The sequence below is a fragment of the Mobula birostris genome, chromosome 19 (assembly GCF_030028105.1).
Source record: "Mobula birostris isolate sMobBir1 chromosome 19, sMobBir1.hap1, whole genome shotgun sequence".
In the NCBI taxonomy this organism is placed as follows: domain Eukaryota; kingdom Metazoa; phylum Chordata; class Chondrichthyes; order Myliobatiformes; family Myliobatidae; genus Mobula; species Mobula birostris.
Window position 1 is genome coordinate 42,357,158 of NC_092388.1, and position 23,990 is coordinate 42,381,147.

Below are 23,990 nucleotides of genomic sequence, written 5' to 3' on the forward strand. Positions count from 1 at the left end.
TTGTGATATGGCTTTGAGTAAACAATTTGATTAAAGTGAATAATCTGAACTGAAGTTTGAAAACCATGAAGACTCTCAAGATCAAGTTGTTTAATCTAGATTCCCCAAGCAGACAGCACCAAGTAACACACACCTTGGAGGCTCATAATGAACTTAAGGGTAAATTGAAGAATGGTAAAAGGAGGAAGATACCAGTGAGCACTCGCTAGTGTTCCTAGGTTAACCAAAGCTACTGAGAGTGCTGACCATGTCTTCATCACCACTTATGAAGCTGAAGTATTAAGTATACTACCAATTTCCTAACCCATAAACCAGATCTAGAATAGCTTACTCTCAATTCTCCATTTCATAATTTGGGAACTGAAATACGGTGACCTTGATACTGCAAAGCAGATTCAAAATCTACAATATTTTTGGCCTAATCTGGAACCATTGTCCTCTACACCACCACAGAAGGAGTGTAGGATCAATTGTTGAATACAGCACAGTTTTTGTGTCAGACTGTGCCCACAGTGTACAACATGTGTAGCATCAAATGCGTAAACAGTAAGACTTCACTAAACTCTAAGAGTCCTTGGCAGAATCACTTGAAAATTTAAAACAAGTGGGCAAGGTAGTTTGAGTTTGCAATATATGAAAGTTCAAAGTAAATTTTTTTTCAAAGTATGTACATGGGACTATTTACAACCCTCAGATTTATTTTCTTGTGGGCAGTCATAGTAAGTACAAGAAACACAATAGAATCAATGAAAGACCACACCCAGCAGGACAGACAACAACCAATGTGTGGAAAAACCAACTGTGCAAATACAAACAGAAAAGAGAAAAAAGAAATAATAATACAGGTTTTCCCCCGCCATCCGAAGGTAGAGCGTTCCTATGAAATGGTTCGTAAGCCGAAATGTCGTAAAGCGAAGAAGCAATTACCATTTATTTATATGGGAAAATTTTGTGAGCGTTCGCAGACCCAAAAATAACCTACCAAATCATGCCAAATAACACATAAAACCTAAAATAACAGTAACATATAGTAAAAGCAGGAATGATATGATAAATACACAGCCCATATAAAGTAGAAATACTTTTCCACAATCATTACTGAACTGTTCTCCGTAGCGAAAATCTCACGCAAGCGCCGTTGGCAAAAAATTCTCACACAAGCGCTGTTGGCAAGAACACTTTCTCCAGTAACCTTTAAGCTATGAAGCTGCCAAATCATACCAAATAGCACATAAAAATACACAGCCTATATAAAGTAGAAATAATGTATGTACAGTGTAGTATCACTTACGGGAATCAGGAAGACAGTGAGAACACTGATGATGGTGTGTTAGAGTGAGTCATTGCAGGTTGGGTGGTGCAGTGGCCCCTACCCTCCAGGCCGCTGAGCGATACATTGCCGCGAAGAACGCAGGCTTCCAGAGGTAGCCGGGAGGTACACAGCTCATCTTTAAGAAAAAAGCCGAAACGAACATGCTATTTAATTAGGTGCCGCCCGTAATTGTCAGCCCAGATCAGTGCTGATTTCCGATTGTGTCATCTCTGATCTGGGCCGACAATTATGTGTCGGCAGCACCTAATTAATTAGCATGTTTATTTAGGCTTTTTTCTTAAAGATGTGCTGTGTGCCTCCCGGCTACCTTTGCACTCTCCGTGAATCGGTATCTGTCCGTGGCCTGGGGGTTGGGGTGGTGGGACACTGGGGTGTCATCTCATCGCCTGTTTCCATTAGAGCAGGCAGCTCATCTTCTTCTATCTCTGCCCGCCTCGATGTCGAAGGTCGAGGTTCGTCGTCTGCTGTGGCTGATCTGGAAGGCTTACTTGACTGCTGAGCTTCGTGCATTTTTCCATCACACAGTTCTTTAATAAGGACTCAAACCATCCTGCAAATATCCCCTAAACCGATGTACCCTTTCAAAATTAAAGTCGTACTTTATCATTACTCATTCGGTTTCGACTGTTATCCTTTCTTCTTCCAATTGCATCAGCGCTTCATCTGTCAGTTCTTGGTGATGGGATGCCAAAACTTCTTTAGCATCATGTTCGTCAGCTTCCACAAGCCAAACTCACATTGTCCTTACTTCGTTCACCGTGATCAAAACGCTTAATTATGTCTAGTTTTACCATAAGTGTAACACCCTTACGAGCTCTTTCAGGCTTTTCCGATACCATAGAACTCATCTTGCAAATGGCTGCTCACAGGCACATGTTAAAACAAAGCAGTTCCAAATCCAGGGGAGAGCGGCTGCTCGGGGCGCGCTGCCTTTTATCGCACGCTGATTTTTTCATGCACTGATTTTTTATTGCGCGCTGAATTTTTTTTTCATAACAGTAAAAACACCTTCTGAAAGCAAAAACAGGGTACTAATGTAGGTCTTTCGTAACAGTGAGGTTTCTTAAAGCGAACGTTCGAAAAGCAGGGGACCCCTGTAAATAAGTAAGCAATAAATATCGAGAACATGAGATGAAGAATTCTAAAAAGTGAGTCCAGTTCACACAAGTGCTTTATTTTACAATCAAGAAGGAAAATAGATATTTCCATTGAGCACTAAACATTACTAGATAAAGCAATTAGCATTATGCTTATGAGCAGGAAACATATAATACTGATATTCTGTTTTACTCTTTATAATTTCAGGCTCTTTACATTGTAGTGAACATACTCCTATATCGTCACCAGTCGCTAATCATGGTACTCCTGCTGGCACCCCCAAACGGGCTTCAGGAACAATAATAGTTCCACCTGGAACCCAAAGAGTGGCAAATACTCCACCTGTAGTTACTATTGCTCCAACACAAGCTATCAATGGACTCTGGAGAGGAGATGGTCGACAGGTAAGAGAAAGAAACCTGATATAATTATTACATCCAATGCTGCTTAGGGATTTAAATTGTTTGTAGTACAATGTTTATGAATTTAGCACAATATTGTGGTGAAAATAATTGAGCCAAGAAGTGATACCTTGCTTGAGTTTATGAAGTTTAGTATTGTATCCTCTTTGTAGCAATATTAGAATAGCCACAAACCAATTCTAGATATGCTGCTTATACCTTGTTTAATTTGATTACCAGTTATGATTATTATACCATTTTTGATTATGGCCATGTGCTGATTACTGACATTTTTTAAAAGAAAATCTATCTGTTTTCAAGTAAAACTGAACTATATGGAGGTGATTTTTTTAAATTAATTGCAAGAAAATCAAAGGCTTAGAAATCACTGGTCAAAGTTAACAATCTGTAATACATCAGCACTCACAGTATCAAAGTGTTGTCTGCATTGAGAGTAGGTCAATCTTTATAGCTTATAGTTTGAGATTTAGACCTTTAGTTATTGCTACTTCGTAATCCACATCTGCAATCCTGGTTTTCTGAATGTTGATGTTACTCTGAAGTATACACCCTAGTTCTCCACCCAGATTTTCAATTGTAATAGCAGTGTGATTATATAACAGCAAATTATCAGTATGTATCTGAATAGAAATACGAATGATAATAAAAGAAAGGAGCAACATCTTAATAGACCTCACTCCATGAGCGCTCCCTGAGGGGGACCAATATTCTTGAGGACAGGTTTACTAGAACTGTTAGGAGTAGTTTAAACTAATATGGCTGGGAATGGGAACCAGTATGATAGAGCTGAGGATGAGCCAGCTGGTTTACAAGTAGATGATGGATGTACATGATTGTAAGTAAGAACAAGGCAATGATTGGGTACAAATGCAGACAGAGTGAAGAGTTAAATTGTACCACAGAGGCAAAACTCAGAAGAGCAAAGAATGCAAGACTGAAGGTGCTGTACTTAAATGTGTGTAGCATTCAGAATAAGGTGGACAAACTTGTGGCGCAGTTAGAGATTGGTCGGTATGACTTTGTGGGCATCACTGAGTCGTGGCTGAAAGAAGGCCATAGTTGGGAGATTAACATCAAAGAATATACTTTGTATCAAAAGAACAGACAGGAGGGCATAGGTGATGGTGTGGCTCTGTTGGTAAGAGATGGAATTACATTGTTAGAAAGAGGTGACATAGGGTCAGAAAATGGTGAAGCTTTGTGGATGGAGTTAAGAAATGGCAGGGGTAAAAACACCATTTGGGAATCATATATAGGCCTCCAAATGGTAGCCAAGACGTAGGGTTGGGTTTGTAAACAGAGCTGAAAAAAGACATGTAATAAGGGTAATGACACATTTGTAATGGGGGATTTCGTTATGCAAGGGGATTGGGAAAATTCCTGAAGTCCACAATCAGGTCTTTTGTCTTACTGACGTTGAGTGCCAGGTTGTTACTCGACTCCGCTCTACTAGTTGGCGTATCTTGCTCCTGTACGCCCTCTCGTCACCATCTGAGATTCTACGAACAATGGTTGTATTATCAGCAAATTTACAGATGGTATTTGAGCTATGCCTAGCCACACAGTCATGGGTATAGAGAGAGTAGAATAGTGGGCTAAACACACACCCCTGAGGTGCTCAAGTGTTGATCATCAGTGAGAAGGAGATATTATCACTAATCGGCACAGATTGTGGTCTTCCAGTTAGGAAGTCGAGGATCCAATTGCAACTGTAGAGGCCCAGGTTCTGCAATTTCTCAATCAGGATTGTGGGAATGATGGTATTAAATGCTGAGCTATAGTCAATAAACAGCATCCTGACATAGGTGTTTGTGTTGTCCAAGTGATCTAAAGCCATGTGGAGAGCCATTGAGATTGCGTCTGCCGTTGACCTATTGTAGCGATAGGCAAATTGCAATTGGTCCAGGTCCTTGCTGAGAGAGGAGTTCAGTCTAGTCATGACCAACCTCTCAGAGCATTTCATCACTGTAGGTGTGAGTGCTACTGGGTGATAGTCATTCAGGCAGCTCACATTATTCTTCTTAGGCACTGGTATAACTGTTGCCTTTTTGAAGCAAGTGGGAGCTTCCAACTGTAGCAGTGAGAGATTGAAAATGTCCTTGAATACTTCTGCTAGTTGGTTGGCACAGGTTTTCAGAGCCTTGCCAGGTACTCCATCAGGACCTTCCACCTTGTGAGGGTTCACTCTCTTTAAAGGCAGCCTAACATCGGCCTCTGAGTCAAAGTTCACAGGGTCATCAGGTGCAGCAGGGATCTTCACAGCTGTAGTTATATTTTTCCTTTCAAAGTGGGCATAGAAGGCGTTGAGTTCATCTGGTAGTGAATCATCGCTGCTCTTCATGCTATTGGGTTTCGCTTTGTAGGAAGTAATGTCTTGCAAACCCTGCCTGAGTTGTTGTACATCCAGTATCGACTCCAAACTTGTTCAAAATTGTTTCTTCACCCTTGAAATAGCCCTCTGCAAATCATGCCTGGTTTTTCAGTGCAGACCTGGATCACCAGACTTGAATACCACAGATCTAGCCTTCAGCAGATTACATACCTCCTGGTTCATCCACGGCTTTTGATTTGGGAATGTATAGTAAGTCTTTGTAGGCACACACTCATCCACACAGGTTTTAATGAAGGTGGTAACAACTGCAGCATACTCATCCAGATTCAAAGATGAATCCCTGAATACAGTCCAATCCACCGATTTAAAACAGTCTTGTAAGCACTCCTGCGCTTCCCTCGTCTGTACCTTCTTGGTCCTCACTACTGGTACTGCAGTCTTCAGCCTCTGCCTATACTCAGGGAGTAGAAGTACAGCCAGGTGATCGGACTTCCTGAAGTGAGGGTGTGGAATAGCATGGTAGGCATTCCTGATGGTGGTGTAACAATGATCCAGTGTGTTGTTTCCCCTAGTATTGCAAGTGATCTGTTGATTTTAATTGCTTAGTGATTTTTTTCAGACTGGTCTGGTTAAAATCCCCCAAAACGATGGTGAAGGCGTTATGGTGTGCTGTTTTGTGCATGTTGATCCTATTGCTGAGATCATCTAAAGGCTGATAGATATTGGCTTGAGGTGGAATGTATACTGCTACCAAAATGATCCCGGAAATCTCCCATGGTAGGTAAAAAGGACGGCACTTGACTGCTAGATATTCCAGATCTGGTGAGCAAAATTGGGACAGCACTGATATATTTGTGTACCAAGAGGAGTTGATCATGAGGCATACTCCTCCACCTCTACTTTTGAGAGACTCTCTAGATCTATCCTGACGTGTATAGTAAATCCGTCAATCTGAATTGCTGCATCCAGTACAGAAGGGGTTAACCAGGATTCTGTGAAACAAAGGACACACACACACAGTCCTGATGTTCCTCAGATTCAGCACCCTAGCTCTGAGATCATCGACTTTATTCACCAGAGACTGCACGTTTGCCAGCAGGATAGTCGATATTGAGAGTATAAAACCCCATTTCCTTAAACACACTTGTATCCCTGACCTGCAGCCATGTTTCCTGTGTAGATTGGGTGTTAACCCAGATCTTACTAGGGAGTTTAACGTAAAGGAACCCTTTGGAAGCAGTGATCATAATATGATTGAATTTATACAGCAATTTGAGAGGGAGAAGCATTACTTGTAACATTACTTGCATCATGTAACAGTATTGCAATGGAATAAAGGGAATTACAGAGGCATGAGAGAGAAACTTGCCCAAGTGGATTGGAGGAGGATCCTGGTGGGAATGATGGCAGAGCTAAGATGGCTGGACTCCGCCTTCCACCTGTGGACACTTAAGACACAGTGTCTTTCTGTCTCCCTTTAATTTCTCCCTTTCCCGACTTAAACTTTGAAATTTTAACTTTATTCAGTCGGATCTTTCAAAGTGATAATTATAGTTATGGCTACCTTGAGAAGCACTAAAAAGAATCTCGATACAGGTAATGGTAAATCTAAAAAAACTGACGAAGCTCCTGAAGAGCCAGCCTGGGTTAATAGATTAGAGACTCCAATGAGCTCTATCATCGCTGAATTAACTCACCTAAAAGAAAGTCTTCGCCCTTTGGAGGAAAAGTTGATTCTTTGAGCTTGGATCTTAAAGAAGTAACTCTCAATGCGGCTGTTATTTCTTCTCGTCTGGAAAAGGCTCAATGATGAATTTTTGATTTGGAAGCTCATTCTCGTCGGAACAATATTCGAATTGTTGGATTGAAAGAGAAGTCAGAATCTGCCGACATACTGGACTATTTCGCTAAAATGTTTCAATTTCTATTTCCTGAGGCATTTTCACAATTGCCCAACATTGGAATAGCTCATAGGGTTGGAATTCTGGGACAAGATAAAAACAGACATGTTATTGTGCAACACACATCAAAGTTGCTGGTGAACGCAGCAGGCCAGGCAGCATCTCTAGGAACAGGTACTGTCGACGTTTCGGGCCGAGACCCTTCGTCAGGAAATGTCGACTGTACCTCTTCCTAGAGATGCTGCCTGGCCTGCTGTGTTCACCAACAACTTTGATGTGTGTGCTTGAATTTCCAGCATCTGCAGATTTCCTCGTGTTTGCATGTTATTGTGCATTTCCTTCGTATTCGAGACAAAGACCGTATTATTAAACTGACAAGAAAACAAAGAAATATTTAAATTTCAAGGCTCTGAGATTCGTTTCTTTCAAGATTTTCCGCGTGGAATTGTTCAGAGATGTTCTGGGTTCGCGGCCGGAATGCGAATGGCCTTTCAAAACCAGATGCATCCCTTTCTTCTGTATCCGGCTAAATTAAGGCTTTTCGCTAAAAACTCTGGGGTTCATATCTTTGAGGATCCAGCCGATGCATTGCGTTTTAATAAGTCTCTCCCAGATGAGTCTGAAGCCTGAAGTTTAAAAGACTTACAATTATTCGATCGTTTCACGATATAAGGAATGATGAGATCGGGAGGATTGAGAAGTACTGAAAGTCTTGGTATTAAAAAGTACGTTTATCTTTGAAATAGACTGGTTTAGACAGTTTTAATTTTAGAAGATATCTTATGGGATCTGTTGGAAGACTGTAGACATTTTAAACCATTTAGAATTTCTTTCTGTTTGCTACATCTATGAATTAATTGGGTTTTTTTTGCATTGTACGTTTTTGTTAAGAACTTTTAACTCACTATTCGGATTTTTTTACGTTTTATAGATAGATGTAATAAGTTAAAGATGGCGATGCTTTCTGTGCAAATATTTCAAGAATTTGTTTTGGAAGTGTTTTTTCTTATCTAATGTTATGAAGGTTACTTTCTAAATTGAAGGTCATTTCTGTTAACTGTTTTTTCTAATTTAATTGTAATGGGTTGTATGTTGACTGTAATGAGTTGTATACTCGAGAGAGGGAGACAGATTACCTTTTTTCATCCGTACCTTTTATTTAGGCAAGTAGAGTTCAGAATTGCTTCTAATGCATTCCTCGGGGCTTGCGTCAATTGATATCGACTTATTTCTGGGCTTTGTAGGTTGGGTGGGTTTTTTCCTTTTTTTTATTTCTATTTTTTTATTCCCATTATGGAATTCCGGAGCATACGCAAATTGTTATCATTGTTGCTTATCACCACCATTCATGACTACCTTATCCTGACATGCATTAATTCTTTTCTTTAGATATAAAGTTTCATGATGTTATTTAAACAGTTAAATGTTTTAAGTTGGAAGGTCCGTGGTTGGAATCATCCTATTCAGTGTAAGAAAACATTTAAAATTATTAATGGATTCCAACCTGATATAATTTTTGCTCAAGAGACACATGTCAGGTTATGTGATAAAAATCGATTTTTTAAATTTTGGAAGGACCCTCAGATTCACACAAACTCTCAAAGTAAAATTAGGGTTGTTTCCATTTTTATTGATTCTAATATTCCTTTTAATCAGGAGGATATTATATCTAATATTAATGGTAGATTTTTGATTGTTAAAGGAACAATTTACAATAAGGCAATGGTTTTGGTTAATATATATGGACCAAATGCTGATGATCCTTCATTTTTTAAAGATATTTTCGCTCTATTACCTGATTTAAATGAATATATGTTATTAATGGGTGGAGATTTTAATACTTGCTTTAAATCCCCTATTAGATAAATCATCATCTAGACATCAACTCCCTAATCGCTCTGCATCACTTATTAATTCCTTTTTAATTGATTATGGTTTAATTGAAGTCTGGAGATATATGCATCCTACCAATAGAGAATATTCCTTTTTTTCACATGTTCATAATAAATATTTGAGAATCAACTATTTTATAGCCGACCTGCGACTTTTACTGAATGTTCAGAAATGTGAATATGTTGCAATTGTTATTTCTGATCATGCTCCTTTAAATTTAATATTTGATTTGAAAGATGTTGTTTCTACAAGACCACCTTGGCATTTTCCAGAACATTTGTTGCAAAGTTCAGATTTTGTTGAGTTTATTGAAACTCAGATAAAAGAGTTTTTTTCTCTTTAATAATACAGGAAACGTCTCAAAGTTAGTCATTTGGGATACGTTAAAAGCTTATTTACGTGGTCAGATTATTTCTTATTTAGCTAAGTTGAAGAAACAGACAAGAATGGAATTAGATAAAATTGCTAAACAAATTAAAGAATTAGATAATATCAATGCAATCTTTCCAAATGTTGATTTGTTTAAAAGAGTGGAATTACAATCACAATATAATTTATTATTAACTTATCCTATTGAAGGATATTTGCTTAAATTAAATAGTCAGTTTTATATTTTTGGGGATAAAAATAATAGGCTTTTAGCTTCCCAATTAAGGGCTGCTAAGGCTAAAACACAAATTTAAAGATTCATAAAGATAATGGAGATATAGTAAGTAATTATGAAGACATTAATAATATTTTTCAGGACTTTTATTTCGATCTTTATAAATCTCAGTTTCCTGCAGATCCCTCCAAAATGAAGGCTTTTTTATATAAGATTAAATTTCCTCAAATTACTGCTGAAGATTAACAGACCCTTGATGCTCCAATTGTTGAGTATGAAATTCAGAAGGCTATATGGTCAATGCAATCAGGTAAAGCTCCTGGACTCGATGGTTATTCGGTAGGATTTTACAAAAAATTTGAAAAATTACTTTCTCCATACCTTTTGGAAATATTTCACGAATCTTTTGAGAAAGGTAATTTACCTTCTTTTTATGAAGCTTCTGTGTCTTTAATCCTTAAGAAAAATAAAGATCATACTGAATGCTCGTCTTATAGAGCTATTTCGCTATTAAATGCGGATGCTAAAATTCTTTCTAAGATAATGGCTAACCGCTTGGAAAACATTTTATCTAAAATTATCTCTATGGATCAAACAGGCTTTATTAGAGGCCGTTATTCTTTTTCTAATGTTTGGAGATTGATGAACATTATATATTCACCATTATCCAAAACACCCCAATGTGTTATTTCTCTGGTTGCAGAAAAGGCATTTGATAGAGTTGAATGGACTTATTTGTTTAATGTATTAGAGAAATTTGGCTTTGGTAATAATTTTAATAAGTGGATTCAAATGATCTATAAGAACCCTATTGCTACCGTTATTACTAATAATCTTAGGTCTCCCTTTTTTTCACTTTCACGAGGTACTCGACAAGGGTGTCCATTAAGTCCTTTATTATTTAATCTTGCACTGGAGCCTTTGGCTACAACAATTCGTGAAACTAAAAACATTCATGGTATTTCTATAAATGGGACCATACATAAGATCTCCCTTTATGCAGATGATCTTCTGGTTTATATCTCGAATCGTGAAGAATCTATTCCTAATCTTTTGGAATTATTAAATGATTTTGGAAAATTTTCAGGATATAAACTTAATTTAAATAAAAGTGAATTGTTCCCTTTAAATGTTCCTGTTTTTATATATAATGATATTCCATTTAGAATTGTGAATTCTTTTAAATATTTGGGTATTATCATTACAAAAAAAAAGATCTTTATAAAGCTAATGTAGTTCTTTTATTGGACTCTATGAAACATTACTTTCTAGATGGAATCCTCTTACACTTTCTTTAACAGGTCATATTCATGCCGTGAAAATGATGATTTTACCTAGATTTTTATATATTTTTCAAAATATACCTATTTTTCTAACTAAAGAATTTTTGGATCAAATTGATTCTACTATTTCGTCCTTTATTTGGAATAATAAAAAAAACAAGAGTTAACAAGTTTCATTTACAAAAATCCAAAAAAGATGGTGGACTCACGTTACCTAATTTAAGATTGTATTATTGGGCTGTTAATATTCGACAACTATGTTTTTAGTTATATTGGCTCGATAAAAGCCAAAAACCAGCTTGGATTGATTTGGAATTTAAAGCTATTAATCAATTTTATTTAACTTCATTATTAGGAGCTCTATTACGTTTACAACTTGCTAAAGTTTCCAATTTAAATCTCTACCCTGTTATTAAACAGTTCTTACAGATTTGGTTTCAATTTCGCAACTCTTTTAATTTTAAACAATTTGAATTGTCTAGCCCTGTATTTCGAAAATTGCTATTTAAACCTTCAATTACTGATCCCATTTTTCTTTCATGGAGAAATAAGGGGATCTGTTCTTTTGCAGATTTATTTAGTGATGGTCGATTAATAACTTTTGAAGAGTTATTTAGCAAATATTCTCTCTCTCATACACATTTCTTGCAATATTTTCAGATTAGACATTTTTTACAAAACTATGTTTCAACGTTTCCATATATGCAAGAATCTGATTTGTTGGATACTATTTTGAATATGAATCCTTTAGTGAGAGGTTCCATTGGTAGAACTTATAATTTATTTTTACTACAGAAAAAAACCTCTCACTAAAGATTAAACAAGATTGGGAGAGAGAATTTAATATGACTTTTGTTAATGAAGATCGGTTATGAGTTCTGAAAATGGTTAATTCTTCTTTTGGATCGGGACTACAGAGCGGCGTGGGAGCTGAATTCTGAAGGAAGGCAGTTTTTTTAAAAAACTTCTTCAAGTGCAAGAAGGACGAGACTGCGCAGGTGCGTGACGTAACAGGACAGCGTGGAGAGTTTAAAAAGGAAGGTTGCTACCAACGGATTTCTTTTGGATCAGGACTACAGAGCGGCATGGGAGCTGAATTCTGAAGGAAGGCAGTTTTTAAAATAATTTCCTCGAGTGCAAGAAGGACGAGACTGCGCAGGCGCGTGACGTAACAGGACAGCGGGGAGAGTTTAAAAAGGAAGGTTGCTACCAACGGCTTTCTTTTGGATCGGGACTAAAGAGCAGCGTGGGAGCTGAATTCTGAAGGAAGGCAGTTTTTTTAAAGACTTCTTCGAGTGCAAGAAGGATGAGACTGCGCAGGCACGTGACGTAACAGGACAGCGCGGAGAGTTTAAAAAGGAGACCACCCTATACAGCAGGCAGCGGAGTGAGTGGTAGCAGAGTGTAGGGCTTTGGCTTCAACGGGCTTCGGCAGTAAACAGGAAGAGGCGAGAGCGAAGCACCAACTCTTTTTTTCTCCCCCCCCCCCCGCTTTCGCGAATCAGCAGGGCTCTCACAGCTAACGGTACAAGCTAACGGTTTAAAAAGTGCATCTGTTTGGCGAGGTAAGTGGGTGAATAGACTTACTTTTTCTGTTTCATTCCTGTAGAATTAGATAGCATGCCTGCAGGGTTAGTGCTTTGTTCAGGGTGTCAGATGTGGGAATCCTGGGAGACCTCCAGCCTCCCTGATAGCCACATCTGCGCCAAGTGCACCGAGATGCAGCTCCTCAGAGACCGTGTTAGGGATCTGGAGCTGCAGCTTGATGACCTACTGCTTATCAGGGAAAGTGAAGAGGTGATAGACAGGAGCTACAGGGAGGTAGTCATCCCTAGGCTGCAGGGGTCAGAAAACTGGGTCACTGTCAAGAGAGGGAAGGGAAATGCCCGGATAGTGGAGAGCACACCTGTGGCTGTCCCCCTCAGCAACAAATACCTTGTTCTGGATGCTGTTGAGGGGGATGACCTGACAGGGGATGCCCAAGGTGATCGGGTCTCTGGCAGTGAGCCTGGCACTGTTGTGCAGAAGAGAAGGAAGGAGAAGAGGAATGCGGTAGTCATAGGGGATTCCATAGTCAGGGGAACGGACAGGAGATTCTGTGAGCCTGATAGAGATACCCGCATGGTGTGTTGCCTCCCAGGTGCCAGGGTACGGGATGTCTCGGATTGGGTCCAGAATATTCTGAAGGGGGAGGGTGAGCAGCCAGTTGCCTTGGTACAAGTTGGTACCAATGACATAGATAGGACAAAGGAGGAGGTCCTGAAGAGAGATTTCTGGGAGTTAGGAAAGAAGCTGAGAAGCAGGACCTCCAGGGTAGTAATCTCGGGATTGCTACCTGTGCCATGTGCTAGCAAGGGCAAGAATAGTAGGATCAGGCAGATGAATGTGTGGCTGAGAGACTGGTGCAGGGGGCAGGGCTTCAGATTCTTGGATAATTGGGATCTCTTCTGGGGGAAGTATGACCTGTTCAAAATGGACAAGTTACACCTGAACCCGAAGGGGACCAATATCCTGGCGGGAAAGTTTAATAGACCTGTTAGGGAGGGTTTAAACTAATTTGGCAGGGGGATGGGAACCGGAATGATAGAGCAGAGGAAGGGGAAAACAGAAATAAATCTAAGATAGTGAGCAGTAAAGATGTCAAGAAAGACAGACAGGTGATGGGGCAAATTTGTAGTCATTGGGATGAGTTGCAGTGCAATAAAGTTGCAGTGAAATCAAAGCGAAAAGTACCAAATACTGGTCTTAAGGTGTTATACTTAAATGCACACAGCATAAGGAATAAGATTGATGATCTTGTCGTACAGCTACAGATTGGCAGGTATGATATTGTGGCCATCACTGAGACTTGGCTAAAGGATGCATGTCTCTGGGAGCGGAACGTCCAAGGATACACGGTGTATCGGAAGGATAGGAAGGTAGGCAGAGGGGGAAGTGTGGCTTTATTGGTAAGAAATGATATTAAATCATTAGAAAGAGGTGATATCGGATCGGAAGGTGCAGAATCTTTATGGGTTGAGCTAAGAAATCACAGGGGTAAAAGGACCCTGATGGCAGTTATTTATAGGCCTCCAAACAGCTGCAGTGATGTGGACTACAAATTACAACAGGAATTAGAAAAGGCTTGTCAGAAGGGCAGTGTTATGATATTTGTGGGGGATTTTAACTTGCGAGTGGATTGGGAAAATCAGGTCGGCACTGGATCTCAAGAGAGAGAATTTGTAGAATGTCTGCGAGATGGCTTTTTAGAACAGCTTGTTGTTGAGCCCACTAGGGGATCGGCTGTACTGGATTGGGTATTGTGTAATGAACCGGAGGTGATTAGAGAGATTGAGGTGAAGGAACCCTTAGGAGGCAGTGATCATAACATGATTGAGTTCACTGTGAAATTTGAAAAAGAGAAGCCGAAATCTGATGTGTCAGTATTTCAGTGGAGTAAAGGAAATTACAGTGGCATGAGAGAGGAACTGGCCAAAGTTGACTGGAAAGGGACACTGGCAGGAAAGACGGCAGAGCAGCAGTGGCTGGAGTTTATGCGAGAAATGAGGAATGTGCAAGACAGGTATATTCCAAAAAAGAAGAAATTTTCGAGTGGAAGAAGGATGCAACCGTGGTTGACAAGAGAAGTCAAAGCCAAAGTTAAAGCAAAGGAGATGGCATACAAGGAAGCAAAAATTAGTGGGAAGACAGAGAATTGGGAAGTTTTTAAAAGCTTACATGGGGAAACTAAGAAGGTCATTCAAAGGGAAAAGATGAACTATGAAAGGAAGCTAGCAAATAATATCAAAGAGGATACTAAAAGCTTTTTCAAGTATATAAAGAGTAAAAGACAGGTGAGAGTAGATATAGGACCGATAGAAAATGATGCTGGAGAAATTGTAATGGGAGATAAGGAGATGGCAGAGGAACTGAACAAGTATTTTGCATCAGTCTTCACTGAGGGAGACATCAGCAGTATACCAGACATTCAAGGGTGGCAGGGAAGAGAAGTGTGCGCAGTCACAATTACGACAGAGAAAGTACTCAGGAAGCTGAATAATCTGAAGGTAGATAAATCTCCCGGACCAGATGGAATGCACCCTCGTGTTCTGAAGGAAGTAGCTGTGGAGATTGCGGAGGCATTAGTGATGATCTTTCACAAGTCGATAGATTCTGGCATGGTTCCAGAAGACTGGAAGATTGCAAATGTCACTCCGCTATTTAAGAAGGGGGCAAGGAAGCAAGAAGGAAATTATAGACCTGTTAGCTTAACATCGGTGGTTGGGAAGTTGTTGGAGTCGATTGTCAAGGATAAGGTTACAGAGTACCTGGAGGCATATGATAAGATAGGCAGAACTCAGCATGGATTCCTTAAAGGAAAATCCTGCCTGACAAACCTATTACAATTTTTTGAGGAAATTACCAGTAGGCTAGACAAGGGAGATGCAGTGGATGTTGTATATTTGGATTTTCAGAAGGCCTTTGACATGAGGCTACTTAACAAGATAAGAGCCCATGGAATTACGGGAAAGTTACATACGTGGATAGAGTGTTGGCTGAGTGGCAGGAAACAGAGAGTGGGAATAAAGGGATCCTATTCTGGTTGGCTGCCGGTTACCAGTGGTGTTCCACAGGAGTCCATGTTGGGGCCGCTTCTTTTTACATTGTACATCAACAATATGCATTATGGAATAGATGGCTTTGTGGCAAAGTTTGCTGACGATATGAAGATAGGTGGAGGGGCCGGTAGCGCTGAGGAAACGGAGAGTCTGCAGAGAGACTTGGATAGATTGGAAGAATGGGCAAAGAAGTGGCAAATGAAATACAATGTTGGAAAGTGTATGGTTATGCACTTTGGCAGAAGAAATAAATGGGCAGACTATTATTTAAATAGGGACAGAATTCAAAGTTCTGAGATGCAACGGGACTTGGGAGTCCTCATACAGGATACCCTTAAGGTTAACCTTCAGGCTGAGTCGGTGGTGAAGAAGGTGAATGCAATGTTGGCATTCATTTCTAGAGGAATAAAGTATAAGTGCAGGGATGTGATGTTGAAGCTCTATAAGGTGCTGGTGAGACCTCACTTGGAGTACTGTGGGCAGTTTTGGTCTCCTTATTTAAGAAAGGATGTGCTGACGTTGGAGAGGGTACAGAGAGGAATGATTCCGGGAATGAGAGGGTTAACATATGAGGAACGTTTGTCCGCTCTTGGACTGTATTCCTTGGAGTTTAGAAGAATGAGGGGAGACCTCATAGAAACATTTCGAATGTTGAAAGGCATGGACAGAGTGGATGTGGCAAAGTTGTTTTCCATGATGGGGGAGTCTAGTACAAGAGGCTATAACTTAAGGATTGAAGGGCGCCCATTCAGAACAGAAATACAAAGGAATTATTTTAGTCAGAGGGTGGTGAATCTATGGAATTTGTTGCCACGGGCAGCAGTGGAGGCCAAGTCATTGGGTGTATTTAAGGCAGAGATTGATAGGTATCTGAGTATCCAGGACATCAAAGGTTATGGTGAGAAGGTGGTGGAGTGGGACTAAATGGGAGAATGGATCAGCTCATGATAAAATGGCGGAGCAGACTTGATGGGCCGAATGGCTGACTTCTGCTCCTTTGTTTTATGGTCTTATGGTCTTATGTGCCAATCATTGTGTAATTCAATTTAAAATTGTTCACCATTATTATTTAAGAAAGAAGAGGCTATCCAAAATATTTCCTAATATAGATAATAATTGTGATAGGTGCAAAAATGAAGTCAATAGACAATAGACAATAGGTGCAGGAGTAGGCCATTCGACCCTTCAAGCCAGCACCATCATTCACTGTGATCATCCACAATCAGTATCCAGTTCCTGCCTTATCCCCATAACCTTTGATTCCACTATCTTTAAGAGCTCTATCCATCTCTTTCATGAAAGCATCCAGAGACTTGGCCTCCACAGCCTTCTGGGGCAGAGCATTCCATATATCCACCACTCTCTACTTTGTCACAGTCACTACTTTGTCACGTATGTTCTGGTCATGTCCCTCATTGAAATCTTTTTTGGAAATCTTTATTTTCTACAATTTCTGAAGCTTTGAAAATTAATTTACAACCTAATACATTGACTGTTCTATTTGGAATAGTTCCGCATCATATTCAGGGTATTTCATTTTCAAACCAACATGTAATTGCATTTGTTATATTGTTGGCAAGAAAGGCTATTTTACTGAAGTGGAAAGATACCTCTGCCCCTACACTAATTCAATAGTTTTCCCAAGTAATGTTATGTCTTAGTCTGGAAAAAATTAGTAGAACTTTTGATCCCCGATTCGATTTTGAGAGAAGGTGGGGCTCTTTTGCCAAATATTAACATTTAATTTGAATTAATTTATATCGTTTCCTTCCAATTTTATGTTATATAAATGTGATTTGGTGGTTGTTGTTTTCTTTTTCTGTTATATATATAAATGATTGTAAGACGTATTGCTCCAGGAGTTGGTTCCTAATAGGTTTTTTCTTTTTTTTTGTTTTGTAGTTAGTGGGGGTTTTTTCAGTTAGTTGGGGTTCTCTTTTTTCCTCCTTTTTCTTATATATTCTTTTTTCCATTAGCATATATATTTTTTCTTCAGCTTTATTAATTTTATATATATACTAATTTGCTGAAATGTATTTTATAGCTGTAGAAGACTATATATCAATAAAAATATTTTAAAAATGAAATGAAAAGATGTCTGAAGTTTCTGGGAATAGTTCACAAGGCGAAGGGTAGATATGCCCCACAGAAGAAGAATTTTTCAAATGGCAGGGGTACGCAGACATGGCTGTCAAGGGAAGTTAAGGACTGCATAAAAGCCAAGGAAAGGGCATATAAGGTAACAAAAGTGAGTGGGAAGTTGGATGATTGGGAAGCTTTAAAAATCCAACAAAAGGCAACTAAAAAACTAAAAGAAGGGAAAAGGTAAAATATGCGGGCAATCTAGCCAACAATATAAAGCAAGATACTAGAAGTTTTTTTTCGGTTATATGAAGAGTAAAAGGAAGGTGAGAATTGATACTGGAAAATTATGCTGGTGAGGTAGTAATGGGAGACAAAGAAACAGCAGATGAACTTAATGGGTACTTGCAGCAGTCTTCACTGTGAAAGACAATAGCAGTGTGCCAAAGGTCTGTGAGTGTCAGGAAGCAGGAGTGTGTGCCATTGCTATTACAAAGGAAAAAATGCGAGGTAAACTCAAAGGTTTTAGGTGGATAAGTCACCTGGGCCAGATGGGCTACATCCCAGAGTCCTGAGAGAGTTTGCTGAAGAGACCACGGATGCATTGGTCATGATCTTTCAAGAATCACTTGATTCTGGCATGGTCCCAGAGGACTGGAACATTACAAATGTCACCCCACTCTTTAAGAAGGGAAGAAGGCAAAAGAAAGGAAATTATAGGCCAGTTAGCCCAACCTCAGTGGTTGGGAAAGAGTTGGAATCTATTTTTAAGGATGAGGTTTCAGTGTACTTGGAGATTAATAATAAAATAAAAAGCCAGCATTGTTTTTGTGAAGGGAAATCTTGCCTGACAAATCTTTTAGAGTTCTTCAAGGAAGTAACTATAGGGTGGACAAAGGAGAGGCAGTGGATGTCATTTACTTGGATTTTCAGAAGGCATTTGATAAGGTGCCATATATGACACTGCTTAACAAGGTAAAATCCTATGGCATTACAGGAAGGATACTGAAATGACAGACAGGAGCCAATGAATGGGAATAAAAGGGGGGGGTGCGTTTCTGGATGCCTGCCAGTGATTAGTAGTGTTCCTCAGGAGTCAGTATTGGGACCGCTACTCTTCGCATTGTTTGTCAATGATTTAGATGAAGGAATTGATGGCTTTGTGGCAAAGTCTGCAGATGATACGAAGATTGTGGGAGGGGTAGGTAGTGCTGAGGAAACAATGCAATTGCAGCAAGACTTAGACAAATTGGAAGAATGGGCAAAAAGTGGCAGATGGAATACAGTGTTGTGAAATATACAGTAGTTCATTTTGGTTAAAGGAACAATAGTGCGGACCATTATCTAAATGAGGAGAGGGTTCAAACATCAGAGGTGAAGGGGATTTAGGGGTCCTCGTGCAAGACTCCGTGAAGGGTAATTTGCAGGTCGAGTCTGTGGTAAAGAAGGCAAATGCAATATTGGCATTTATTTCAAGGGGAATAGAATATAAAAGCAAGGAGATAATGCTGACACTGGTCAGGCCACACTTGGAGTATTATCAACAGTTTTGGGCCCCATATCTCAGAAAGAATGTGTTGTAATTCAAGAGAGACCAAAGGTGGTTCACAAGGATTATTCCAGGAATGGAGGGGTTAACATATGAGGGGCATTTGGCAGCTTTGGGCCTGTACTCACTGGAATTTAGAAAAGTGCGTGGGGATCTCATTGAAACCTACCGAATGTTGAAAGGACTAGGTGGAGTGAATGTGGAGAGGATGTTTCCTATGATGGCAGTATCCAGAAGCAGAGGGCACAGCCTCAAAACTGAGGGGCAACCTTTTAGAACGGAGGTAATGAGATTTTTTTTTAGCCAGAGAATAGTGAATCTGTGGAATGCTCTGCTACAAACCAGTGAAGATCAAGTCATGGGTATATTAAAGGTAGAAGTTGATAGTTTTCTGATCAGGGTGGGCATCGAAGGGTATGGTGAGAAGGCAGGTGTATAGGGTTGACTAGGATCTGGGATCAGCCATGATGGAATGACAGAGCAGATTCGATGGGCTGAATGGCCTAATTCTGCTCCTATGTCTTATGATCTTTCAGCCACTAGATTGAGGAGATCTATTCACCTTTACTCTTCTTAATTTCACATTGTGAAATGCTTTGTGAAAGTATTGTAAAATACTTTTATTTTGCAGTCATTGAGCCAAAGAACTGTATGAGTCATTAAATTGTACAGCACAAAAAAAGGCCCTTCAACCTACCACATCTATGCTAATCATCATGCCTCTATTTTATTGTTGCTTGCCAAAAGTAATTCCATATCCCTCTATGTCTTGCTCATTCAAGCACCTATCCTCATGCTATATATACATATAAATATATATCCTGTTGAAACTTTGGAAGCCTCCTTCACTGTCCACTATACCACCAATTTTGGCGCCATCAGCAAACTTTCTAATCATGTCATCTACATATCCATCCAAATCGTTATTACATTTGACAAACAACAAAGGATTCAGCACTGATCCCTGCAACACACCACTGATGTCTCCAATCTGATTGGTGGTGATTGTCTCTCGGGGTCAGAGGAAGACTAAACATTGTGCAGTCATCTGTGGATACGCATGTGGCTACGTATTTGCTGGTCATGGTGGGGTCATAAGCGCTGATGACTGTTGTGTGACGTTTGTGGCTGAGGGGCAGATATAGCCACATAAGCCTTTCATTGATTCCCACGGGTAGGTGGGAGAATTGTTTCAGAAAGCTGGACTTGACTGCAAATCCAACTCCATGAATCCTCTCTTCATCTTGCGCTTTTCCTTTCCAAAAGAAAGTGTAGCCACTGGTGGTTTCAGTCAGGGATCCTTCCTCCGCAAGCCTGGTTTCACTTAGGGCTGCGATGTCGATGTTGTAGCGTGAAAGTTCCTTGGCAACAAGGGCTGTTCTTCTTTGGGGTCTTGCTGAGTTCCCTCTGTCCACGAGTGTGCGGACATTCCATGATCCTAACAGAAGTTTCTTTCTTCTCTTTTGAGTGTAACTGCATTGGCGGATGAACTGCCAGCTGCGGCAAGCTGGCCAGTTGTCTGTCTGTAGGGCAGGCAATGTTTAGGCCACCTTTTCTCGGCCCCTCCCTATCAAAGTGTGAGCAGTGCTGTCTTGAAAAGGGCTGCTCAGTCGCCATTGGTGCTGCTGGACTCCTCTGCTGCTCTGGGTACAGAGAAGAACGACCACTTGTCCAAGGGCTGCCTACGTGCAGGTTTGTGACTACATCTCCCAGTGGTCACCCCCACCTGTTGCTTCGCCACTCCCCCATCGCTGTAGGACTTGTAGAAAGCAGGTAGGAACTGAAAGTTGGGAGATGAATGTTGCACAGTGTAACCAGTGTGTGAAAGATATGAAAGTGGAAAAGCCTTGCACAGAGACGGTCCCACTCTCTCAGCCTCAGAAGTCAGGATCCAGTGGCACGAAGAATCGTTACGTCTGTCAACTTCCTTGGCTGCATTGGATGGTCAATTGAATTATTGGGCATATAAATTTGTAAAAAGTACCAACTAGACTTTTTTTCTTATCTGTTTCATATATGCCACTGGAGGGGAGGGGAAGGGAATATATAGATCTATTCCTCCACTTCGAAAATAATTTACCACTAAATATTGTGTGCAGCAGATACTTTACAGAAGTATCATGATGATGGTTTAGACACAGAATTATGAGATAAGACAGGTCAGGTGTGGTTCCCAGCAGGAGCTACAGGAAAAACTCCAAACTCCTTATTGGAAAGTGTGCCAGTCCTTTGTGGCATCAGTCCATGGCAGATGTAGAATATTAGCATAAAATAGATCACTGAGTTCAAGCAAAGTGGAAGGGTGGAATAGAACAATTTTGGGTGTGTGTTTGGGAGTTGGGGGTTGGCACAGCTAGTGTACAATATTTAACATCAAGCCCATGCCAGAAATGGCCCAAACTCTGCTTCAAGGTGCAGATAATCAGTAAGACAAAGAGCATAGTGATGGAACAAATATCAAAATTTCATATAACCCAGACATTGAAAGCTCTGGCTGGTCAGTGGTGTGTGCAGGATATTGATATCAGAACGAACACCCTTTAATTTAATGTCTGTTGTAAATCTCAGGACAGTGATTCCAAGGAATTTTTTAGTCAGTGTAAAAGGAAAACCATTCAGTAGGTTGCACCCAAAAGCTCAGTTTGTACTGACAAAGAAGGAAACATGCACTAAGTGACTCATGACATTATTACATGTGTGACTGACACTAGAAAAGCAGCAGATATGTTTTGCAGATGACATGAAAATTGGTGATGTTGTTGATAGCAAAGAGAGTAATCTGAGGCGATGGAATAACATTGATCAGCTGATAAAGTTAGGGAGAGAAATGGCAGGTGGAATGTGAGTCAGAAAGTGTGGTATCTATGTGGAATGAGATGCCAGAGGAAGTGGTTCCGGCTGATATAGTAACAACTTTTAAAAGACCGTTGGATAGGTACATGGATTGGAAAGCTTATAAGGTTATGGGCTAAACACTGATAAATGGGACGAGCTTGGATCAGCATCTTGGTCAGCATTGACCATTTGTCCAAAGGTCTTGTTTTACATGTTGTAAAACTCTTTGACAAGAATATGCAAGTCTTGGTAGAGTATTGTAAAATATCTGTTAGATCACAATTGAAATATTGTGTGCCTTTCTGGTCACAACACTATTGAAAGGATGTATTTGCACTGAAAGTTATGCAGTAAAGATTCACTGGGTTGTTGCCTGGGGTGAAACATTTCAATTATGATGAGGGACTGGATAAACTGGATTTGTATCCCTTGGAGCAGAAGAGGCTAAGCTTGCGCATAACAGATGGGCACAAAACTGAGTGCATGAACGGGGTAGATAGTAAGAAACTATTCCCCAAGGCAGCAGTATCTAAGAACAGAGAAAATAAGTTTAAGGTGAAGACTAAGGTTAATAGGGGATTAAGAACTTGTTTCACCCAGAGCGGCGATGCAGGCATTCTCACAACATTTAAGTATCATCTGGATTGCTTGAATCACACTTGAATCACCAAGGCAATGCAAGCTATAGACCAAGGTCTGGTAAATGGGATTAATATAGATCGGCACTTAATTTTTGGCATAAACATGGTCTTGTCACTGTGCTATATGACTCAATGGTTATCTGTGACTGGAAGTACCCAGGCCAATTTCCTAGATTAACTCAAGTATAATTAATTCCAGATAAAATTATTTATATGGCTGCATGGACTTTAACTGAACGTCAGGTTAGTTGAGCCTTAATCAACACGTGCCAAAATAATATGTAAAAATTAATCAATGGAAATTTTATCAAGGATATTCCCAGTCAATTTCTGTTTACTTAATTTTGCAGTAATTACCAGAATATTAACCTATCTTTTGTTTTCCGTGGATATATGGATATGTAGAGAATTCAAAAACAAGGAATAACTGCTAACTAGATGGAAATGTCAAAAGATTTTATTTGCTTAGTCAAATGTTCTGCACCAGCAAAATCAACCACTAGCTACAAAATGTGCAACAACATGCAGTATGTGTAATGTAAACTAATCTGAACTGCAAGTCAATAGACACAAGAAATTCTGCAGATGCAGGAGATCCAAAGCAACACACACAAAATGCTGGAGGAACTTAGCAGATTCGGCAGCATCCATGGATATAGGCAGTCGATGTTTCAGACAAAGACCCTTCTTCAGGACTGGAAAGGAAGGGGAAAAACACAAGAGCAGAGAGGAGAAGGAGGATAGCTAGAAGGTGAATGGACAATAGACAATAGACAATAGGTGCAGGAGTAGGCCATTCAGCCCTTCGAGCCAGCACCGCCATTCACTGTGATCATGGCTGATCATCCACTATCAGTATCCAGTTCCTGCCTTATCCCCATAACCTTTGATTCCACTATCTTTAAGAGCTCTATCCATCTCTTTTTTGAAAGCATCCAGAGACTTAGCCTCCACAGCCTTCTGGGGCAAAGCATTCCATATATCCACCACTCTCTGGGTGAAAAAGTTTTTCCTCAACTCTGTTCTAAATGGCCTACTGCTAATTCTTAAACTGTGGCCTCTGGTTCTGGACTCACCCATCAGCGGGAATATGCTTCCTGCCTCCAGCGTGTCCAATCCCTTAATAATCTTATATGTTTCAATAAGATCCCCTCTCAGCCTTCTAAATTCCAGAGTATATAAGCCCAGTCACTCCAATCTTTTGACATATGACAGTCCCGCCATCCCGGGAATTAGCCTTGTGAACCTATGCTGCACTCCCTCAATAGCAAGAATGTCCTTCCTCAAATTTGGAGAACAAAACTGCACACAGTACTCCAGGTGTGGTCTCACCAGGGCCCTGTATAGCTGCAGAAGGACCTCTTTGCTCTTATACTCAATTCCCCTTGTTATGAAGGCCAGCATGCCATTAGCTTTTTT

General features: G+C 40.1%; 1 protein-coding gene across 1 annotated transcript in view; it reads left to right on the forward strand.

The window, feature by feature from the left end:
- Window positions 1-23,990, forward strand: part of LOC140212348 (genetic suppressor element 1-like) — a 184,242-nt gene that overhangs the window by 83,549 nt on the left and 76,703 nt on the right. The window contains exon 3 of the mRNA XM_072283053.1: window positions 2,639-2,835. Coding sequence (XP_072139154.1) covers window positions 2,639-2,835 — 197 coding nt within the window. The remainder of the gene's footprint in view (window positions 1-2,638; window positions 2,836-23,990) is intronic.